Raw genomic sequence first — 19,281 nt, 5'->3', positions numbered from 1 at the left:
GAAACCAGGCTTCCAGGAGAAAATGCTGGTGTCAGTGGTACTTCAGTGTTTGTGCTTGCCAGCCACCAGAAAGCTACAAAGCAGCAGGACACCCACTGTCTTGTTAAAACCATGGGGGAAAGAGTAGGCATTAAAATAAGCTTCCCTTTAAAATAACCAACCTTTAAGAAGCCTCCCTCCACCTGCTGGGGTCAGGGAGAGCTTTCCTGTGAGTAAGGTGAGAACATGTAGCAGCTGGGTAGTCCTTGTCCCCACGGAAAGAATAAATGGATGTGAGCACTTGCAAGTGGTTTCCCTACTTTCTCAGCAAGCACACAGAAAATAGGGCTGCCGAGGAGCTCTGCACCTTCATTTGGAGCTGAAAAAACATCAGACTGTAGGACATGTGCACAGGTCACAGAGAAAGGAGATGCCCAGCCAGTAATGCAGTGCTAGGGAGGAAAACTTTCCTTCCGCATACTCTGACATTTTGGGAGATTTAGTATTGGTTGATTGTAGTTTCAGTTTTTTAAAGAGCCACTCAGCAAAGTACATTGAGCCTCTCATCCAAGCTGGCCCTTTCTAAAGGCCTATTCACACACCCCACAGTGCCATGTCCTGGCTGCTGCATATTGAGAGGTACTTGTAACAAGACACGAGTGACCAAAAATTTCCATGAGCAGAGATGTGAGTTAAGTCAGCTACCAAATATAAGCCACCAGATTCCTACCCAGCCTCTTGGGAGAAAGGCAAGTCCCTTTGGCAGATGTGAGCCCCAGTGCAAGCTCCCAGAGCAGGAGCTAATCACTCCCTGGAGGAACGGCCAGGAATGCTGAGAGACAAAAGAACAAAGCAGTTTTTCAAGTCCTGACACCATTTTTTAACCAGTAGTTTGTATCTTGTTAAGATTCTATTATCACTGTTCTTTATTTTCTCTACTGCATGCGAGATGATTTAACTAAAAAATGAAAATAATAAAACAGCCTCCATTGTGAAAATCCACCATCCTTGGCAGTAACAGGACTGCAGACATTGCCTGCATACCCAGGCAATACTGAAACTGGGTTCCCAGTATGCAATGGAAACTACTACAGCTATTACCAAAAAGGGTGATGTTTTTCTCTCCAGTCTTCAGGTTATTACCTAGATGCTGCTTTAACTCTTATGTGAACATGTGCTAAATGAGCATTTCTGAAGTGTCATCCCCTTCCTGCTCTTTGATATTGGTCTCGCACCTGATACAAATGGCTTTTGTTTCAACCTGAGGAACATAGCTGAAATTGTCATTACATCAGCCTAGGGGATTAAAAGAGCCTGGCCACATACAAACAAACACAGAACTGAAGTGGTTTCAATTCTGTTTTCAGGTGCAATAAAGACAATTAAAGCTCATGGCAGATGCTTGATATTTTATTTGAATAATTGACATTATTTAAAATAAAATTCAATTTGCTACAGAACTCTGGTAGAATTTTATAGTAAATGTGATCAAAATGCCAGTTTGATTGATTACATAAAGATTAACTGGGGCTGGGAATGGGTAGAGATCCCCTTCACACCTGGCCTGTTGACAGGGCTGGTGTTTCGCAAGCTGTCCTTCAGGCACGTGAGGCCAACCCTTGCACCAGGTTTTGCTGCACCACCAGCAGAATGCACTGTCCTGCCCAGCATGGAAAGTTGCCCTGCCACACACCGTGCAGCAGAGCTGATGATGCAGGCCCTGGGGTGCTCCAGCAGAGCCAAGCCACTGGAAGAGCCATGAGGCCCACTGAAGAAAGCCTCAGGGCTCCCACAGCGTCACCCTCAAAACAAGGCAATGAGCACAGGAGCACTTTTTATCCCAGTGGGCAGAGTGGGAGCCCTCAGCTCAGAGTCCCTGCCAAGCTGCTGCTCTCCAGAACTGTCAGGAGGCAGCTTCGGGAGTCGATGGCTCAACGGACAACCACAGATTTCGGCTCCGCATCCATACTTCTGGACAAGCCTTTCCATCGAGGTATCCAGGCCTTGGTACATGGCAGCAGCTAGCACAAGGCAGCAGAGCAGCCTCTGATAAAGTCAAAACAGTGCCAGGTACGTAAATCAGGTACATAAATCAATCTGACATAAGAAGCTACAGTCCTAGAGTAACTATTGATCCCCAGCACCCAGAACAACACTGAAGTCTCATCACATTGTGTCACTTGTTACATGGTTCTTCAGAAGTGCCTCTCCCCTAAATCACCATGTTAATCCCCATACTCCGTGGTCTTCACTTCTGTGAGAGGTTGCCCAGAAACATGCCTCCAGCCTTCAGATGCAGAATGTCCTTCTCAGACAAGTTTTAACTTCAGCCCCACCGCTATAAACTGGTGAGGCTGAACATGACAGGATACGATGCAAGGCAATGTGCCACGGTCGTACTCATGATCCACCTCCACATCTCCTACATACTGGCCAGCTACATGTCTCCTCACCATCATTTTAAGTAATGTAATTACCATAGTTGAGCACCCCACAGGGAATTCCAGGAGTTAACACTGGACTTGGATTAGATGTTTTGGTCATATAAAGTTTAACAACTTAATGTCTCCTTCAGAGTCCTGACGAGCCAAAAACCTCCTAATGAAACATGTACTCAGGCAACGAGCAAAGCAGTCTTCCCCTCTGAAGTCCAATGCTCCCAGCTCCATGCTGTAACATGAGTTTGGATCCCAAGATTTGGTTTTTGAAACAACACAAAAATAAGCCACAGGAAAAAGCAGCACATTCCATCACTGCAGCTGCTTGTCCAGAGACCTCCTTGCTCTTCCTGACATGGACAATTCATGTGTGCCTACAGGAGCAGGCAGGATCCAGCAAGTTCTTCATCTGCTGAAGTCAATTTGCATGAGAGACGGGAACCATGACACTGGGAGTCATATTTGAGGGCTTTATTAGTTGTTCTTCTGCAGAGTCAAAATATTTAGCAAATTACTTTAAAGATTCCTCAAGACTGCTGATACTTGATGTATGTAGAACTTGAACAATGTACAACTTAATAGTCTGAGCTATCAAAAACAACCCAAAACTTGGTTTCTAGTACTAGATGTTATAATGTAATTCTATAGCAGTGTGAGAAATGGAACTAACGCAGTGAGTATATTTGTTTTAAAGAAAGTGCTTGAAAGAAACTTCCTGCATCACACTGAGTAATATGTAAAATGAAAAGTTAACTGATATCCTAGCAGGGCATTGCCTTAAATAGCCTACAAGCCTGGGGGATTAAGAATACTGAGCCCCAGCTCTCTGCCTTCAGGTTCAAGAACCAACACAAGCTGCAGATCCAGGCAGAGTTCACAGCTTACCTGTTGCAAGAGAACTTACACACCACTCAGTATTGGCAGAAGTGCTGGATGCATGGGTAAAAATAAAACCAAACCAAACCAAAGAAAACCCACAAGAGGAACTGCTTCTCTCTTTATGCATAGCGACAGCTTCTGAACCAGTGTTTTACTAACTTACATACTAACTTTTGACCAAAAAAATAAAACTCCATTGCACTAAAGGTCAAATTTACTCAGTTAATCTGGACTGTGACACAGTCAAGTAATTCAGTACAAGCAGACAAGACACCATGAAAGCAGCTTCAAAGAACCAAAGCATCCTAGTTTCAGAACCAACTTAGTAGCTCTTCTGTCCAACTCCAGTGCAACAGTGAGGGGAGGAAACCACTCCTGTCTCTACCTACATACAATTCCAGTAGAGGCTGGGCAGTCTAAACTCTCCGTGGCCAAGCTGGAAAAAGGAAACTTAGGAAAGGACACTTTAAAAATTTAATTTAAGAAAGAAAGTTGGCTTTCAGTGGAAAGAGAAATGCTAGAGTGATGCACGCGGGCGGGCTTGCTCAGTCACTCTCCCCTGCATGTGAAAAGCCAGGCTCCCTCCTGCAGAGAGCAAGTCACACTGGATGTGGAGGTGGCAGGGCTGGCCCTGCTCCGCTGCACGCCAAGAATCCAGGAATGTGTTTTCAGCTGGCTCCTGCGCGAGCCATTAGATCTTCCAAAGCGTTGTGTTGGTCGTTGTTATGTAATAATAAGACCTCCTTAATGTCTTTTAGTTCAAAGCCCATTTCTTTAAATTGACTCATTAGCTGGAGGAGTTCTGTGATCTGAAAGACAGACAGTCCATTATTTGCAAGGGGAAAGAGGATGATCGGTGCTCGGTGGAGGTTTAGCACAGAGCCTGTCTTCAGCGACTTGGGCACCCCATGCAGTGGATGCCTGTTTCCCAAGTACAGCCTGTTCTGGCTCCCTTGGGACAAAGTCACCCACATTAGAGCCCACAGAGCCTCACCTGTGTTTGCAGCCCTGCATTTCCAAAACCCTCTTCGGCAACAGGACCAAAGCTCAGCCTGTGGGGGTCTCTCTCCCAGTGTTTTCTCTCCGCAGTAGGAAATTTACCGGCCTGGCTCAATTAGGGCTCCCAAAAATGGTGATTAATGGCACCCTGCTCCCCATCCACCATCCTGCTGTACCTGAACTTCTTTTTAAGTTACTTTGATTTCAGAAACAGTACAGTCTCTCTCGCTATCAAAAGGCTTCTCAGAGCTAGGGCACACTTGGGGGATTAGCACAAACCCTATAGGACACGTTGTCATCAATCATGAATCCTCCATGAGCTTTGGAAAAATTAAGCAACCACAAGTGGGTGAGCTGATCAGACTTTCACGAACCCTCTGCCATTTACAGGGCCTCAGCTGCACTTGAAAGAAAAAACCCACAAAAAGAAGCAAGCAGGTTGAAATGGGTGATCAGGAGGTTGGCTATTCCCAAATTTAGGGTTAAGCCAGTAGCAAATGTATTTCCTGAAATCAGTCACTTCTCCCATATCTGCACCGTTGTTCCTCTGTTTGCAAACATCACTAAGTCAAATAAAGGCAGGACTGAATATACATATGGTGCGGATGGTGGGAGTGGGCTGCACCTCTAAAGCATGCAGGTTGTTTAAAAGATCCTGTTGTCCTCTTTCCTGGCTACCTGCTCGTGTCTCTGTACTTTTGGTGCCGATAAAACAGCCAAACAATGAACCAGATCCAAGAAACAGATTTCCTAGCTTCCAGAGCAAGCCCTAACCCAATTTGCTGAGCAGCCTGGCAGACGCATTCATACAAGGGAGAAAATCCATGGCCAGGGCATACTGGCAGGGTTTGAAAGATAACTTGCTGCTTCTGAAGTTAACTGTCTCTGTACCAAGCACCCTGCACACAAGAGAACTCTGGGTTCAAAAATACACCCAGAAATAAACAGGGTCTTTAAAAAACATCCATTCCCCATAAAAATGCATGCAAGTGAGAGCAATAAAACAATACAGAAGAATTCTAATGCTTCAACACATATCTGCTTTATCATCACAAAGATGTCCTTTGGCAGTCAGTTTTGGAAACAAAGCAGCATTACCACAAAAGCCAGAATTACATCAGCCAGAGGAACTGCTGCTGGAATTCCCCATCACTGTACATTCTCTCTATGGCTTAGCACACTGTGCCCTCACCTTCTCCTCTGAACACTGATGCATTTCCAAAGCTGCTTCAACAAGAAGTGGGTCAAAGCCCTTCTCACAAAGCTGTCCATGTGTAAACAGGTAGTCCAGAACCTGTGGAGAACAAAGAAAAGAAACTAAATTTGCAGAGTGGCATTTGCAGCACATGGTTGAATACCATGTCTATACAGAGGGGCTGAGCACAACTCTACCCCAGCCCTCACCAGGGACTAAGATAAAGTCCTTCTTAGCAGAGTTGGGATGGTCTTTATGCAAGAGCCTGTTTAGAGAAAACAGGAAAGTCCTTCTGTCCTCCTGTGTTCTCCCACCACCTCTGAATATCATCTTCCACTTGAGTCACAGCAGCTTCAGAAGCCTATCTTTAGCCTTCCGTGCCTGATCACCGAGCAGAAGGTACACATTTAACTGTGGTTTTAGTATTACAAGTTTTTAAAGTGAAACTGTAGGTCCAGCCATCAAGATGTGTAAGCTCTGAGCTTCCTCTCAGACAGCCACAAGAGCTGATGCAATCGGAAAGCAGTCAGCCTTTTAAAGATCAACTCAGCACACTGGTGAGTGAGCTGCAAATCCCAGCTCGTGTGCCCAGAAACCGCTGCCAGATTTCTTACCTGTGCCCAGCTCTGAGCTACAGGTTACAGCTCTGAGGTCAGACTGGTAATGCTGTGTGCAAACACGGCAGGATTTAAAACCGCCCTCCTAAGGGCCTTTTATTCCATTTGATACTACAGTTCATTCCAGTGCACACATTAAACCACTTTCACTGTGTAGGCAGATCAGGCAACACATCAGCTCTGCAACCAGAAGTCCCTGGGGCCAGCCCTCTTCCCCAGGCACAGTCTTGGCCCTACCTAGGGCCAGCATGGGAAGTTAAAGAGGCCATGCTCTCCCTGATTTAAGATGTTTGTTTGAAGCTGATCCAAGCCCCAGAGCCACGCTTCACCCTGCAGCTCTTTATGCTCTGTGACCTGGTTTTAGCAAGTGTTTGAGGCAGCACATGTGGAAGGAAGCACCACAACCAGGGCATGCAGGAGAAAGTCAGTCAGTGGTGCCTCCCAAGAGCTGTTGTAAGCCTGCAGGGGCCACTCTCTCTGCAAGAAGAGACGTCAGCATCATAACCCCTTGTAATAAGAACAAAGGAAGATGGTTGCTCTTTTATCATATGGCACCAAGCATGGTTTAAAGCTGCACTAAGCTTCCTTTGGACGGTTCTGTGTCTGCTGGGAAGAGCCAGTACCTCTCCCAGCTTTATGTGCAGCTAAGTGCCCATCCCAACCTCAGCAGAGGTCTGGCCCAGCACCCCAAAGGTATTGCTGGCTTGAGCAGTCTCCCATCAGAAACAGGCACAGATACTCTTGTTTTGAGAGCCTCTACTGCTAGGTGGCAACTTCTCTAGCAGTTAACATCAAAGTGGCTGTGGGCTGCAGCTCCCTGTTAGAACCAAAATATTCCTTCCTATGCATTTTGCAAACCCAAGGCTGTTTCTCAGCAGAATCAGCATCCAACCAAGGGCTTCTTTCCCACTGTACAAGTTCTTACCTGGTCTATGTTCTGTCCCTTCTTCTTCATGGCTTTCAGGACGTTCTCAGGTGAGTACCCCATGTTTACGACTGTCTCTATGCACTGCCTCTCACTAGCGGAGAGCGCCTGCTGTAGCTCTGGAGCGGGGCCACCCGTCCACTTTGCACGGCTGGTGTTATTGGGCACTTTAGACACTGGGAAATTTTGGTGTGTTACCTAAAGGGGAAAACTCAGATGCTAAGGTGAGGGTCATCTTCTGCATCCCCATACCCTGTTCCTGGCCAGCACAGCACCCATGTAATTAACCCAAGAGGCTTTCTAGAATGCCCTTGGGAAGTTACTCACTGCTAAGATGAAACCAAGCACTGCACAGTCGGACTCCCATCAAACAACAATTAGCAACCTAGATGCTCCACAATATACCTTCTCCTACCAGTGGGACCCAAAACCTTTCAATACCCAACCTCTGCAAAAGTGAAGGTCTTTATGACATAACCAAACCCTGTACTTCAGGAGCAGCATACAGATTGCTTCCTTCAACCCAAGTTTATTCAGCACTATGATCTTCTGCACTCAAAGGAACATTACTTCTGGAGAGTCTCAAAAACACAGCCCAGTGCAAGCACGTAGGCATTTGTGAACTTACCACAGGGATTTCTGTTTCCTTGTAGTCTGGGTGTACCTGTTGGACAACACATAAATAAGATGACTGTAAACATTATACATCAGTGACCCGAGTTTGCTGCAGCAAAGAGGAGAGATCCAGGAACAAGTCTATCCTACTGGGGAAACCTGTGATCTGGTAAGCATTCCCCATGTGAGATGGAGACATTACACAGTTGTGCGCAGTTACAGAACAGCCATCGTACGGGTGGTTTCTTCTCTTAGCATGCTACAGATTATACTCCAAGAAGTATCTGTGTGTGTCCCTTGTAACTACTGACTTCTTTATTCACTCACTGTGATGGCTACAAGTTCATATAGCTCAGTGTAGCACGCTGGCTCCCGCTAAGCTCTTGACCCAGTGCTCTTCTTCCTGATGGCAATAATTTAGAAGTTAACTACCCAGAGACTTCTGTTTTTTGCATTTTGTAATACTACTGCCAACACAGATTGCTTGAAAAGTTGGCCACTTCTCTGGGAACAAACTAAATAACAAAAATACCTCTTTACTGAAAACCAATCCTGAGCATATCTGTAAGAATTCTGAAAAATTCCATTTATTTGCAGAAACACCCAAACCACCACCACTAAGGTGCAGTGAGTGGTATATATTCTGAACGGTCTGACAGGAGTGTCCCATGCTGCCATAACCAGAGATTTCTGTAAATAGAATGCATCATACTAGTCAGCTCTCTGATCAGCTTCGTTTAATTGCAACCTGTTGTCCTCACTAGTTGTTTCTCCCTCTGTCAATGCTGCAAAAAGCAGCAGTGAGCTTCAAGAAAACAAGAAGAGAAGAGGAGAACCACCCAAGACAGATTCAGTGAAGCCTCAGAGTATTATTGGCTTATTTCCACCAAAAGAACCCCCTAGATTCAATTCACTGCTAAAGCATACACTCCAGATCCAAAGTTAAAATTTCTAGGCTTTTGAGATACTTTTGGACTGCACTGGGACATTGGAAGTCTCCAGAGAATTCTAAAAGGCTGGGCAGAGATTGTAATAATAGGAGCCTTGAGAAGAAGGACTTGGGGATGTTGGCTGACAAAAAGGTTAACATGACCAGGCATCATGCACCTGCAACCCAGAAACTAAACCTATGCTGCGCAGCACCAAAAGGAGTGTGACCAGCAGGTTGAGGGAGGTGATTTTCCCTCTCTGCTCCACTCTCGTGGCACCCTGCCTGCAGTCCTGCATCCAGCTCTGGAGCCACCACCTGCATAACTGAGGCCAGAGGAGGCCATGAAGATGCTGCAAGGACTGGAGCACCTCTGCTCTGGAGACAGGCTGAGAGAGCTGGGCTTGTTCAGCCTGTAGAACAGAAGGCTCTGGGGAGACATCAGAACAGCTTCCAGTACCTAAAGGTGGCTATAAGAAACCCGGAGAGGGATTTATTACAAGGGCATGTAGGGACAGGACAAGGCAGAACGGCTTTAACCTGACACAGGACTGACTCAGATCAGGTATTAAGAAGAAATTCTTCCCTATGAGGGTGCTGAGGCTCTGGCAGAGGTTGCCCAGAGAAGCTGTGGCTGCCCCACCCCTGACAGTGTTCAGGTTGGACAGGGCTTGAAGCAACCTGCTCTAGTGGAAGGTGTCCCTGCCCGTGGCAGCCCCTTTGAGCTACAGTCATACAACCACCTCTCCAACCTGTGATCTACAGCAGCAAGCACTTGCTCAGCACATTGCTGCGTCTGACAGAGTTCACTGTATTAAATTTGCTCTAGTCGTCAGTAAAGAGCTATTCTGCTGTGCTCTGACAAATACACTAGTTGCCAGAATACTGTATTTCACCATTAGTACTGCATTTATCTAAGCCTGAAAGAGGTGAAAGAACAATGGGAGAGAAGTGGTGTCACTTGCTTTAGAGCACATGGTGTCACACAAAAACTTACAGCATGCCGGTAAGGCCACAGAACCAGTGAAGCACTGCTTAGACTGGACAGAAGGAACCAGGTTAGTATGGAGCCAGCTAGAGGATTTGGCTACAAAGCTTTCACTAGGCTTCATGACACTGGTGTCCAGATCTCAGTTTTTTTCAGGAAAAGAGCTCACAAGCTTACCCAAATCTCTGCACTTACTCACAAAGAGACAAAGAGAATGACTGATGTGAAGTTAAGTGTCCTCAAAGTCATTTTAGAACTTTCTACAGGTTTCACAGGAAATGAAGGATCAACCTCCGTCTCAGAGCCACAGGGCAACCAACTAACTAGAGCAATCTGAGGTGACCTTCAGGACTGCTTTTGGCATCCGCCAAGCAATCATTCCACCCTCCTTCACAAGGAAAGGGGTCAATACCAGATTTCACCCATCATTTTCTTCCTTTTAAAGATTATATTTGAAAAGATCTGGGGAAGAAATTAAATAAAATTTAAAAAGACGTTTATTTCACTGCACGTCAACTGCACTTTTTTCTTTGCTGAACGAAACAACACATCTGTGGTGTTTTAATGTATTACTTGCCTTGCCTGAAAAGCCTGCATTTCCAACTGTTTCTAGCAAATAAATAAGCAAGCCAGGGAACAAACCTAGAAAATACTTGACTCAAAACCTAACAGCACTTCAGAATATGATATATTTCAGCTGGGTAAGACAGAAAGCAGAGCTGTTCAAAGAAGGTATCTTACGTGCTTTACTCAAAGGTGTGAAGCTATGAACAGAGAGAGCTGGAAAGCTGAAAATTGCCAGCCAGAAGTGGTCTAAAAATACCATATTTTGGGGAAACCTGCAGAGCAATAATCTGATGTTCAGAACTACAAGCATGAAGGCCTATTGGACTGATCAATTTGTTGTGTGAATAAAGAGGACCTACACATCACTCCCATTTAATGAACTAAAAGCAAAGGCACTAGACATTTCAGAAGCAACATTTGCCTCCACACCTCCACATCTTCCCATCAACCCCAATTCTAATCCATCTTTACCGTAGTCGCTGTGCTTTGAGGTGGTTCTTCTTCTGTACAAACTGTCGACACAGCCAGGGAAGGCAGCCTGGATGAAGAGGATAACGCTGATGTCTCCATGCCACTGTCCTCATTTAGAGCAGAAAAACCAACCATGTGGTGTCCATTCAGTTCACTAGCTTTGCTCTGAGCACAGGTCTGCAAAGAGCTGAGCAAAGTGCCATTGCGGAGACAGGTAGTGCTATGGAAAGTGCTTGTGAGCTTTGATGATTTCTGATCATTCTCATCGGAGTCAAGTTTAGGAAAGGACAGGGATTTTATATTGCTCACTGAAGTGATTGGGGACAGGGACACTTTGGAAGACAAGGACATCTTTTCACAGTTTCCCAACTGCGGTAAAGTGATAAAGCCATTGGGTTTGTGAAGGGGCTTGAAGTCCAGCGTGGCCCTTTCTATGGATGCCAGAACTTCCTCATCTTGCAGTACAGACTCAGACCCTCCTTTGGGCAAGGTGTTATCTAACAGCTGGGCAACAATTGGCCCAGTAGTACCAACATGAATTTCAAGAATATTTTTTAATTCCTCCTTATCATCGATAGTTTTTAATTCCAGTTTATCAAATGGGTCTTCTTCACATTCGAAATCAGCTGGGTTGAAGTCTGCTTTTGGACGAGGTGGACTGAGAACCTTCTGCTTCACAGCACTGCTGTTGGCTGGCGTGGGAGTAAGGATATTATTGTGCTGCAGGCTAGCAAGGACTGGGTTGATAGGAGGAGGCATGGCCTCAGGGCAAGGTCCCTCTGAGAATCCCATCTTGTTGCTGTCCTCCGGAGCTGATTTTGAGCTTGCTAGTTCTTCTGCTTCTGCCTTGCGTTCAGCTTCCCTCTGGGCAGCTTGGATTTTTCTGATGTCTTCAGACCACTCAATTGTTTTCTTTTCCAGTGAGAAGTCATACTGACCAAGGGTGGAGGGGAAAGGAGAAAAAAAAAAGAAAAAGTTACAAGGATCACAGCTATTATGTCCAATAGCAACAAAAGTAACAAAGAGTATGAGCTACATGAATTACCATGGACAGGCATAGAATCATAGAATGCTTTAGGTTGGAAAGGATCTTAAGATCATCTAGTTCCAACCCCCTGCCATGGGCAAGGATACCTTGCACTAAACCATGTTGTCCAAGGCTCTGTCCAACCTGGCCTTGAACACCACCAAGGATGAAGCATTCACAACTTCCCTGGGCAACCCATGCCAGTGCCTCACCACCCTCACAGTAAAGAACTTCTTCCTTATATCCAATCTAAACTTCCCCTGTTTAAGTTTTAACCAATTACCCTTGTCCTATCACTACAGTCCCTAATGAAGAGTCCTTCTCCCCAGCACCCCTGTAGGCCCCCTTCAGATACTGGAAGGCTGCTATGAGGTCTCCACACAGCTTTTCTTCAGAATGAATGGCTGCAGCTTTCTCAGCCTGCCTTCATACAGGAGGTGCTCCAGTCCCCTGATCATCCTCGTGGCCTCCTCTGGACTTGTTCCAACAGTTCCATGTCCTTTTTATGTTGAGGACACCAGAACTGCACACAATACTCCAAGTGAGGTCTCACGAGAGCAGAGTAGAGGGGCAGGATCACCTCCTTTGACCTGCTGGTCACGTTCCTCTTGATGCAGCCCAGGATACGGTTGGTTTCTGGGCTGTGAGTGCACACTGAAGCACGCTTGTGTTCAGTTTCTCATCAACCAACAACCCCAATTCTGCATCATTTTTTTTTTACTCAGCATCTCTTGTCAACTACAGACTGGCAAAGCTAGAAGATGCCTGAAGTACTTTGTTTTGCCTCTAGCAGCAAAACCTGGCTATAGTCTGGATGAAAATATATTTTGCTTCCTTCCTACATTTACTTCTATGATTCTATGATTCTATTCTATGATTCTATCTGAGCAGAGTTATCACAGTTTTCTCTGTATATGTGGCCATATATAGCCAAAATTGACCCAAGCCATGTATTTTTTTATAATAAGGAAATGGGGGATAGTTATATAAATATACATGGCTTTGGTTAATTGTGCTTCCCTGTACTTTGGGGTGTTTTACAGCTGTCACTACAGCTGTAAAAAAGTCAAACTGTACTGCGAAACGCACAGTCTACATCATGACATGATGTTAATGAAGGTGTTGCAGTCCAATTGGGCACATATACTTGACCCTCAGCTTGGCAGGAAAATGGAGACAGCACAATGAAGCCAGAAACAGGACATTAAAGTCTCCTTTAGCTCTCCCACACTGGCTTATCTGGGTGGAAATAGGTGTCTTAAGACAATCAGGTCTTAACCAACCATTTAATGGTTATAATGAAAATCAATCATTTAATGGTTATAATGAAAAAGCCATGATGTATGGTACTAGGGTAATATGTGGGGCAGGAAAAAAAGGCAAAAAAAAAAAAAAGCAGAACATCTCCAGCAATCTCTCACAGCTGAAGTGAAAACAATCGTCAGTTGGGACTGATCAAGGAAAGTCATGGATTAAAATGAGAAAACACAGTTCAATTATGTTTCATGTATCACAACCTGCATCTGAAGATTAGATTTTCAACAGTTATGCTAAAGCAATCAGTTTTATGCTAAAAGAGATGTGATCTTCAAAGATCTGGAAACCATCTATACCAAGATGCACCCTGTTTGCCCTACAGCTGGAAAAGGATTCTCACTCAGAATGGGACAGAAACCAGGAACTGGAAATTTATTTCTTCATCACAGTATCATGAGAACCCATAAAGTACAGTCATAAAAACACTTGTTACCCTTAAGCAAGGTTCTGCAAGTGTGCCATAGCATGGGTGTATCAGGTTTTACTGGTTTTCCTCTTAAACATGCTATTCAAAAGTAGTCAGGGTAACATCTAGACTAGTAACTATAACACACTGTGCTTTTTGGTAGATATACTGAAATAAGCGTTATTAGTTTTTTTTAAAGCGGTGAGAAGCAGCTTTTTGCACCACCTACCGTATTTTTGTCTATCATTCTGATAGATCTTCTACAACTACAGCCTGGTGCACAAAATGACACTACAGGACCAACAAGATTAACATTTGGATACATGTGCAAACTGACTACCTGCAACACATGCTGCAGGCCAGGGTAAGGGAATAGAAAGGCAAAACACATCACTTACCTGGGCTTCTCTGACAAGCTGAGAAGAATCAGGCAGGCAGAAACCAATGGGCAATCCAACCTTCGCTGGGGTTTTGAATTTGTCTCCTATCTTAAATGGAACATCATCAAGATAACTGAAGGGCCCTGGGATCAAAATCAGAAATTGTCTTAGGAGTTTAATGCATTCAATTAAGACTCACATTTCTATATTTGGGAGATCTTTTATCTCTGCTGCCCCAGCTACACCAGATGACTCAGTACAAAGGGAGTTGCTTGATCAGATACACACTGAATCTATTTGGACTTCACTGCCTCAGTTTTGGTGCTTCAGTTTTGGGGTTGTGGTTTTGTTTGGGTTTTTTGGGGGTGTTTTTTGTTTGGTTTTGTTTTTTTTTTAATGTTCTACCCTGCAATTATTTAAAAATACAAACAAAAAAAGAAACACAACCTAACAATCCAACAATTGGAACAGATTTTGAACTTAATGTACCAAACGTCTTAGATCCCCTTGTGAAAAGACTATGTTCCCACAACTGGAAGCTGAAATTCTCCTGAATTCTGCTATGTGTCTATAAAAAGACCGATCACTTTTTGTCGTATTCAAGAGGCTTCAAAATGACCCAGTTTTAGAGCAGCTATGACAAACTAAAATCCAGGTTTTGACATACACATGGGAAGTAATATTTGGACAGAAGTGGTCACAAGGGCAAAGTGGCCCAAAGTCTAGACACCCCACTTTAATCAAAACACAGAAATATCTCAAGACTATTTAGCACAGCAATTCTGATTTTTGAAACAAGGCAATCTAATTTAATCAGCTATCTGATTTCTGGTCACTCCAAAGAGAAGCTTCAGACTTATTTCATGGTCCTCCATTTGTCCTTTGTCACTTACACCTGGTATTTCAACAGTGTTTTAGGATTAAACTCTTTTAGGCACCCGGCAAAACCATGAGGCAGAGTCACTTAAGAGCTTAACTACCTCCAAGAATCATAGAATTATAGAGTCAACTAGGTTGGAAAAGACCTTTAAGATCATCAAGTCCAACCATTAGCCCAGCTTTGCCAAGTCCACCACTAAACCATGTCACTGACAGGTTCATCTACATGGTTTGTGAACAGCTCCAGGGACGGCGACTCCACCACCGCCCTGGGCAGCCTGTTGCACTCTCTCTGTGCATCACAGAGCACTCTCTCTGTGAACAAATATTTTCCAATATCCAATGTAAACCTCTCCTGGCACAGCTTGAGGTCATTTCCTCCTATCCTATCACTTGTACTTGGGAGAAGAAACCCCACTTCACTCCATCCTCCCGTCAGGCAGTTGTAGAGAGTGATAAGGTCTCCCTGAGTCTTCTCTTCTCCATACTAAACATCCCCAGGTCCCTCAGCCGTTCCCCATCACACTTGTGCTCCAGGCCTTGCACCAGTTCTGTTGCCCTCCTCTGGCCCCATTCCAGCACCTCAATGTCTCTCTTGTAGTGAGGGGCCCAGAACTGAACACAGGATTCGAGGTGCAGCCTCACCAGTGCCCAGTGCAGGGGGATGATCACTGTCCTGGCCCTGCTGCTACACTATTGCAGATACAGGCCAGGATGCTGTTGGCCTTCTTGGCTGCCTGGGCACAGAAGAAGCCAAACTTTAGGTGTGTTTTCCTTGAGCTGCTGTGCAGAAGTAGCAGAAAGCCCACAATATTAGTTGCGCTTAGTTTTTCAGTTAACTAAAGGGGGTCTCTTGGATCACTTGTCTAAGATTCTGGAATTACAGGTAAGGTTTCTGGCTATGTAGAACAATCTGAAACATGTCTTCAGCACTGTCTGTGACTTCACTTTGCTGCAGATCCAAAAAGACATTAGTGGCATCATCTAAGATGGTTTTCAGTGACTAAACTCTAGCTCAGTGAGCTGTGACTTGCCATTTTTATCTGACCCATTTTCATACTCAGATGACAGTAAGTACTGTTTGTGTTCCCTTGCTGTTGACTCATCTACAACAAGGCAGCCACAGGCTCAGAAAGGACAAACAGCTTTTGAAAACAGGAACATCTTGTTAATTTGGAGTTAAATGTTTATGTGCTGTCATCACTTGAGCTCCCATACTATGCACTGCACTGGCTGTTCCCAGAGTCCTGTTAGTTCACAGGTGGCATTTCCTTCAGCTTTGAAACAATCAGGCTGAATAACCTATATCCCACCTGCAAAACTAGCATGCAAAAGTGCTCCAGGCAGAATATAACACTGTTTTCACTGATCATTACTGAGACGCACACATTCAAGCATTTCACAGCACAACATCCAGATGGCACCTCACTGGCCACCAACACCACTACCTGCCACATAGCATTCAAATTGCATTTGAGCTGACAATTTGAGAACCTGGATATGCCAAAGTGTTTTCTTATGCAGAAACAGCAACTGTGGCAGCCTTTGCACTGAGACTGGCAAGTCATGGCCAGGTCAGAGACAGCAACCAGATCTCCTAACTCCTTGGTGAGGTGTGACTGCTGCTATGACTTGCTTAGTCCTGCAGAGATCAGGACTTGTGCCAGAGGATGATCCAAGTGATGATCCAGGATTACTCTCTGCATCAGTCTCACAGCCTAAATTGCTCAGTGTGCAAACACTTGTCTTACTAGACCTACTGACACTGCAAGTGGTAGGCACCTCTCACTGCACCACTGCCTGAAATAGATACTAGCCACAGAAGGTACAGGCATACACTGTGTGGTATTTACACAGCAATACTTTGTTTTGGTGTAGTAAAAAGCTGAACACATGAAGATTAGATGGGCTGCCAGTATAACCTCAGAAGCTGGACCGAGGAATAAAAACCTTCCCAGTGTCTTCCCAGTATACTGGTTTTTTTTTAATAGTCACTATTGCTATAACCTCATCTTGAATATAACTCTGCTACAAAAACCACAAGCACATAGTATTCACTTTGTTCCAGCTGAATCAGAACAGTACTAGTCTAGGGAAGTTAAAATCTGATCCAGAAAGCCAAGAACCCTTTTGTGTTTGTAAACAGATGAACCTTCTGCCTAAACACAGATGGGTAAGGGTAGAAACTGATATGAATGGCAAATTCTAAAGCAATAAGGAAAACCTATATATAGAAAGTATTATGCAAGCCACTGTTTCAGTAGTCCAAATGAAGCAATTAAACACGTTTTTGAACTGTTATTTAATATGGTGGTCAGCCACTTCATCCTTTTTGCAGTTAAAAGCAGGATGTTCTGAAAACAGCCCTGGCAAAACTGGTATCTGTCAGTCTAGTTTCTGACAATGCACACTATATGATATTCTGCCCAAGGAATTAACTACAAGAGTAAGATTTCCCTCCACTTTAGTACAATGCAGAAGATGCTGACCAACTCAAAGAAGCATCTTCCAGTTTGGTAGCAAAATTGAAACATTTCAGGTAAAACCAGTTACCAGCTACCAATAGGGAACAGTTCTGAAAACAAGTAAAACTGGTTTTGTGGTCACACAAACCAAATTTCTGTAATTTTCAGAAATAGGAGTTAAAAGCTCTCAAGTTGTGTAACAACAGTGACAATACAACAGCAATGTTAATGTCCCTCTACAACCCACACTTTCTGTGCAACAGATGAGAGATGCATTTCTAGATGCTACTAATTACCAGAACTTAAGCTTGAACTTCCAATTATTCAAATGACAGGAGAGCATCTGAAGTTATATGGTTAGGCATAGTTACAGGTGTGTGCTAAGAATACTCTTCGAGACAGGAAAAGGGTTCCCTTCTCTCCACCCATTCCTTATGTTCTCAACCTCACGTGAACATGGTGCTGAGAAGCATGCTCTATGTGGCTCTGCTTGAGGAAGGGGTTTGGTCACTCTGCTCTCCAGAGGTCCCTTCCAACCATTCTGTGATCCAATAGCAGTCCTCTAACCTCTAATAAGCAGCTCAACAATAAATACAAGACGTGAATCAGCTATGTTGTGCAACTTCACCAGTCTCTCAGAATCAGCAAGCTAAAGGAAGGTGTTGGGCTAGATGTTTTACAGTAAGCCAAAATTCACTTAGTGGGATTAATTCTTAAACAACCCTGGAGAAGACTGAAACAATCGCCCTGCTGTTTTCTTCAGACATAGTAAGTCACTTCACACTAGCAGGACTGCGTATAAAGCACAAGGAATAAACTGAGTTCCCTCGGACTCTCTTATCTGCAAGATTATCCAGGAAGATGAAGGCTGACTTTCTAAAACCAGAACTTTTTATAGGATGAAAAATCATGTTGGAAATTTCACATGAATGTTGCAGTACCAGCTTGAATGATTACTGATTTGAAGAAGCTACTTTACGTACAAATTGAACTTGAATGTTCCACAGAAATATTAATCCTCTCAAATTATATCCCATTTTCTAAAAGATCAGCACATACAGAGACAAATAATTATGATACCAATCATCTGCATGACATTACACATCTCAAATTTAGAATGTAGCTGAATGAGATTAGTCCAATTTAGGAAAAAGAAAAAAAAAAACAATACTGCTGAGCAAAAAGCAAGCAGAGCTCAATGATATATTAAATGCTTCACTTTCAAAGTCACAACTTTTCATGTGACTTCCACAGAAAGGAGCTACAGATCTACTGTCAACTTCAACAAACATGAGACAAGTAACACAACTGCAGTGCAGCCATGAGACAAGGAACACAACTGCAGTGCAGCTTTGATTTTGAAGGGGTTAAGCGTGGGGAGAAGAAGGTATCATTCCGCCACGAAGGAGTGGGGAACAGCCACAAGATGAATTTCAGTTTAACCAGAACAGGCATCAGGAAGCAACTATGCAAGAAGGAAGGCACTTAGTTCCTAACAAAAAACTACTCAGAGGCTAAACAGATTAGTCTCTATGGACTGTCCAGGCGGGGACATTAGTCAGCAGCAGTAGCAGGATTCATCCTGTTGGAAAGACAAGGATGTCAAGTTTCACTTACCATGAGAGTCGGAGCCCAACTTCTTAGAAGCCATTTAGAACCTAAAAAAAAAGAAAAAAAAAATTTTAAAACAGCTTTAACAACTTCACACATGTAGCACAGCATAAGCCTACACAGTTCTACAGCATCTTATCTCTGGATTATGGGACTTGTTATGGCACTTGCTGTTTATCCTGTTTGCAAGATAAATTTATTTTATAGCTTGGAGAACTGACTGATCAGACATAACTTAGCCCAAGGTCTGACAATCTAAATAGCAAAATGAAGGAAAAAAACCCAAACCACACAAAAAGCCAATAAAACCAGCCAAGCAGCAGCCACGGATGATCAGGAAGACAGAGTTCCAGATCACAGTGCTCAAAGACCATTCTGTTCCAGCCCTGTGTAGCACACCCTGCCTACCTGGCATTAAGAATAGCCCTTCCTACTGGAAATACCACACTGATCCTCTTCAGTTTAATCCTTGCTGCTCTAGTAAAGGGATACTATCATATTGGCTACGCAGTCAGTTAGCCAGTGTGGCACTTGCCTAGACACACTGGGTAACGCACAGGTAACAAAAGGTATACAATAAATTGAGATATTTTCA

The 19,281-nt window shown here is 44.1% G+C and overlaps 1 protein-coding gene across 2 annotated transcripts; it reads right to left on the bottom strand.

The window, feature by feature from the left end:
* Window positions 1–1,373: 1,373 nt before the first annotated feature.
* UBAP1 (ubiquitin associated protein 1) lies at window positions 1,374–18,733 on the bottom strand. 2 transcript variants are annotated; one of them, XM_057413607.1, is made up of 7 exons: window positions 18,693–18,733; window positions 13,750–13,874; window positions 10,602–11,534; window positions 7,661–7,696; window positions 7,033–7,230; window positions 5,488–5,589; window positions 1,374–4,105 (listed from the first exon to the last, which is right to left on the bottom strand). In XM_057413607.1, exons 1-7 carry the CDS (start codon window positions 18,724–18,726, stop codon window positions 3,965–3,967), a joined length of 1,569 nt encoding a protein of 522 aa, XP_057269590.1. In that variant the 5' UTR covers window positions 18,727–18,733; the 3' UTR covers window positions 1,374–3,964. The 2 variants fall into 2 exon arrangements, with proteins under 2 accessions (XP_057269590.1, XP_057269591.1); XM_057413608.1 differs by lacking the exon at window positions 7,033–7,230.
* Window positions 18,734–19,281: the final 548 nt, after the last annotated feature.

This window comes from Pezoporus wallicus, unplaced genomic scaffold (genome assembly GCF_028554395.1).
Source record: "Pezoporus wallicus isolate ANWC-B61680 ecotype Strahan unplaced genomic scaffold, APGP_CSIRO_Pwel_v1 contig_8776, whole genome shotgun sequence".
Taxonomy (NCBI): Eukaryota; Metazoa; Chordata; class Aves; order Psittaciformes; family Psittacidae; genus Pezoporus; species Pezoporus wallicus.
Note: the sequence above shows the minus strand (reverse complement) of the source record. Positions and strands in the feature narration are given on the sequence as shown.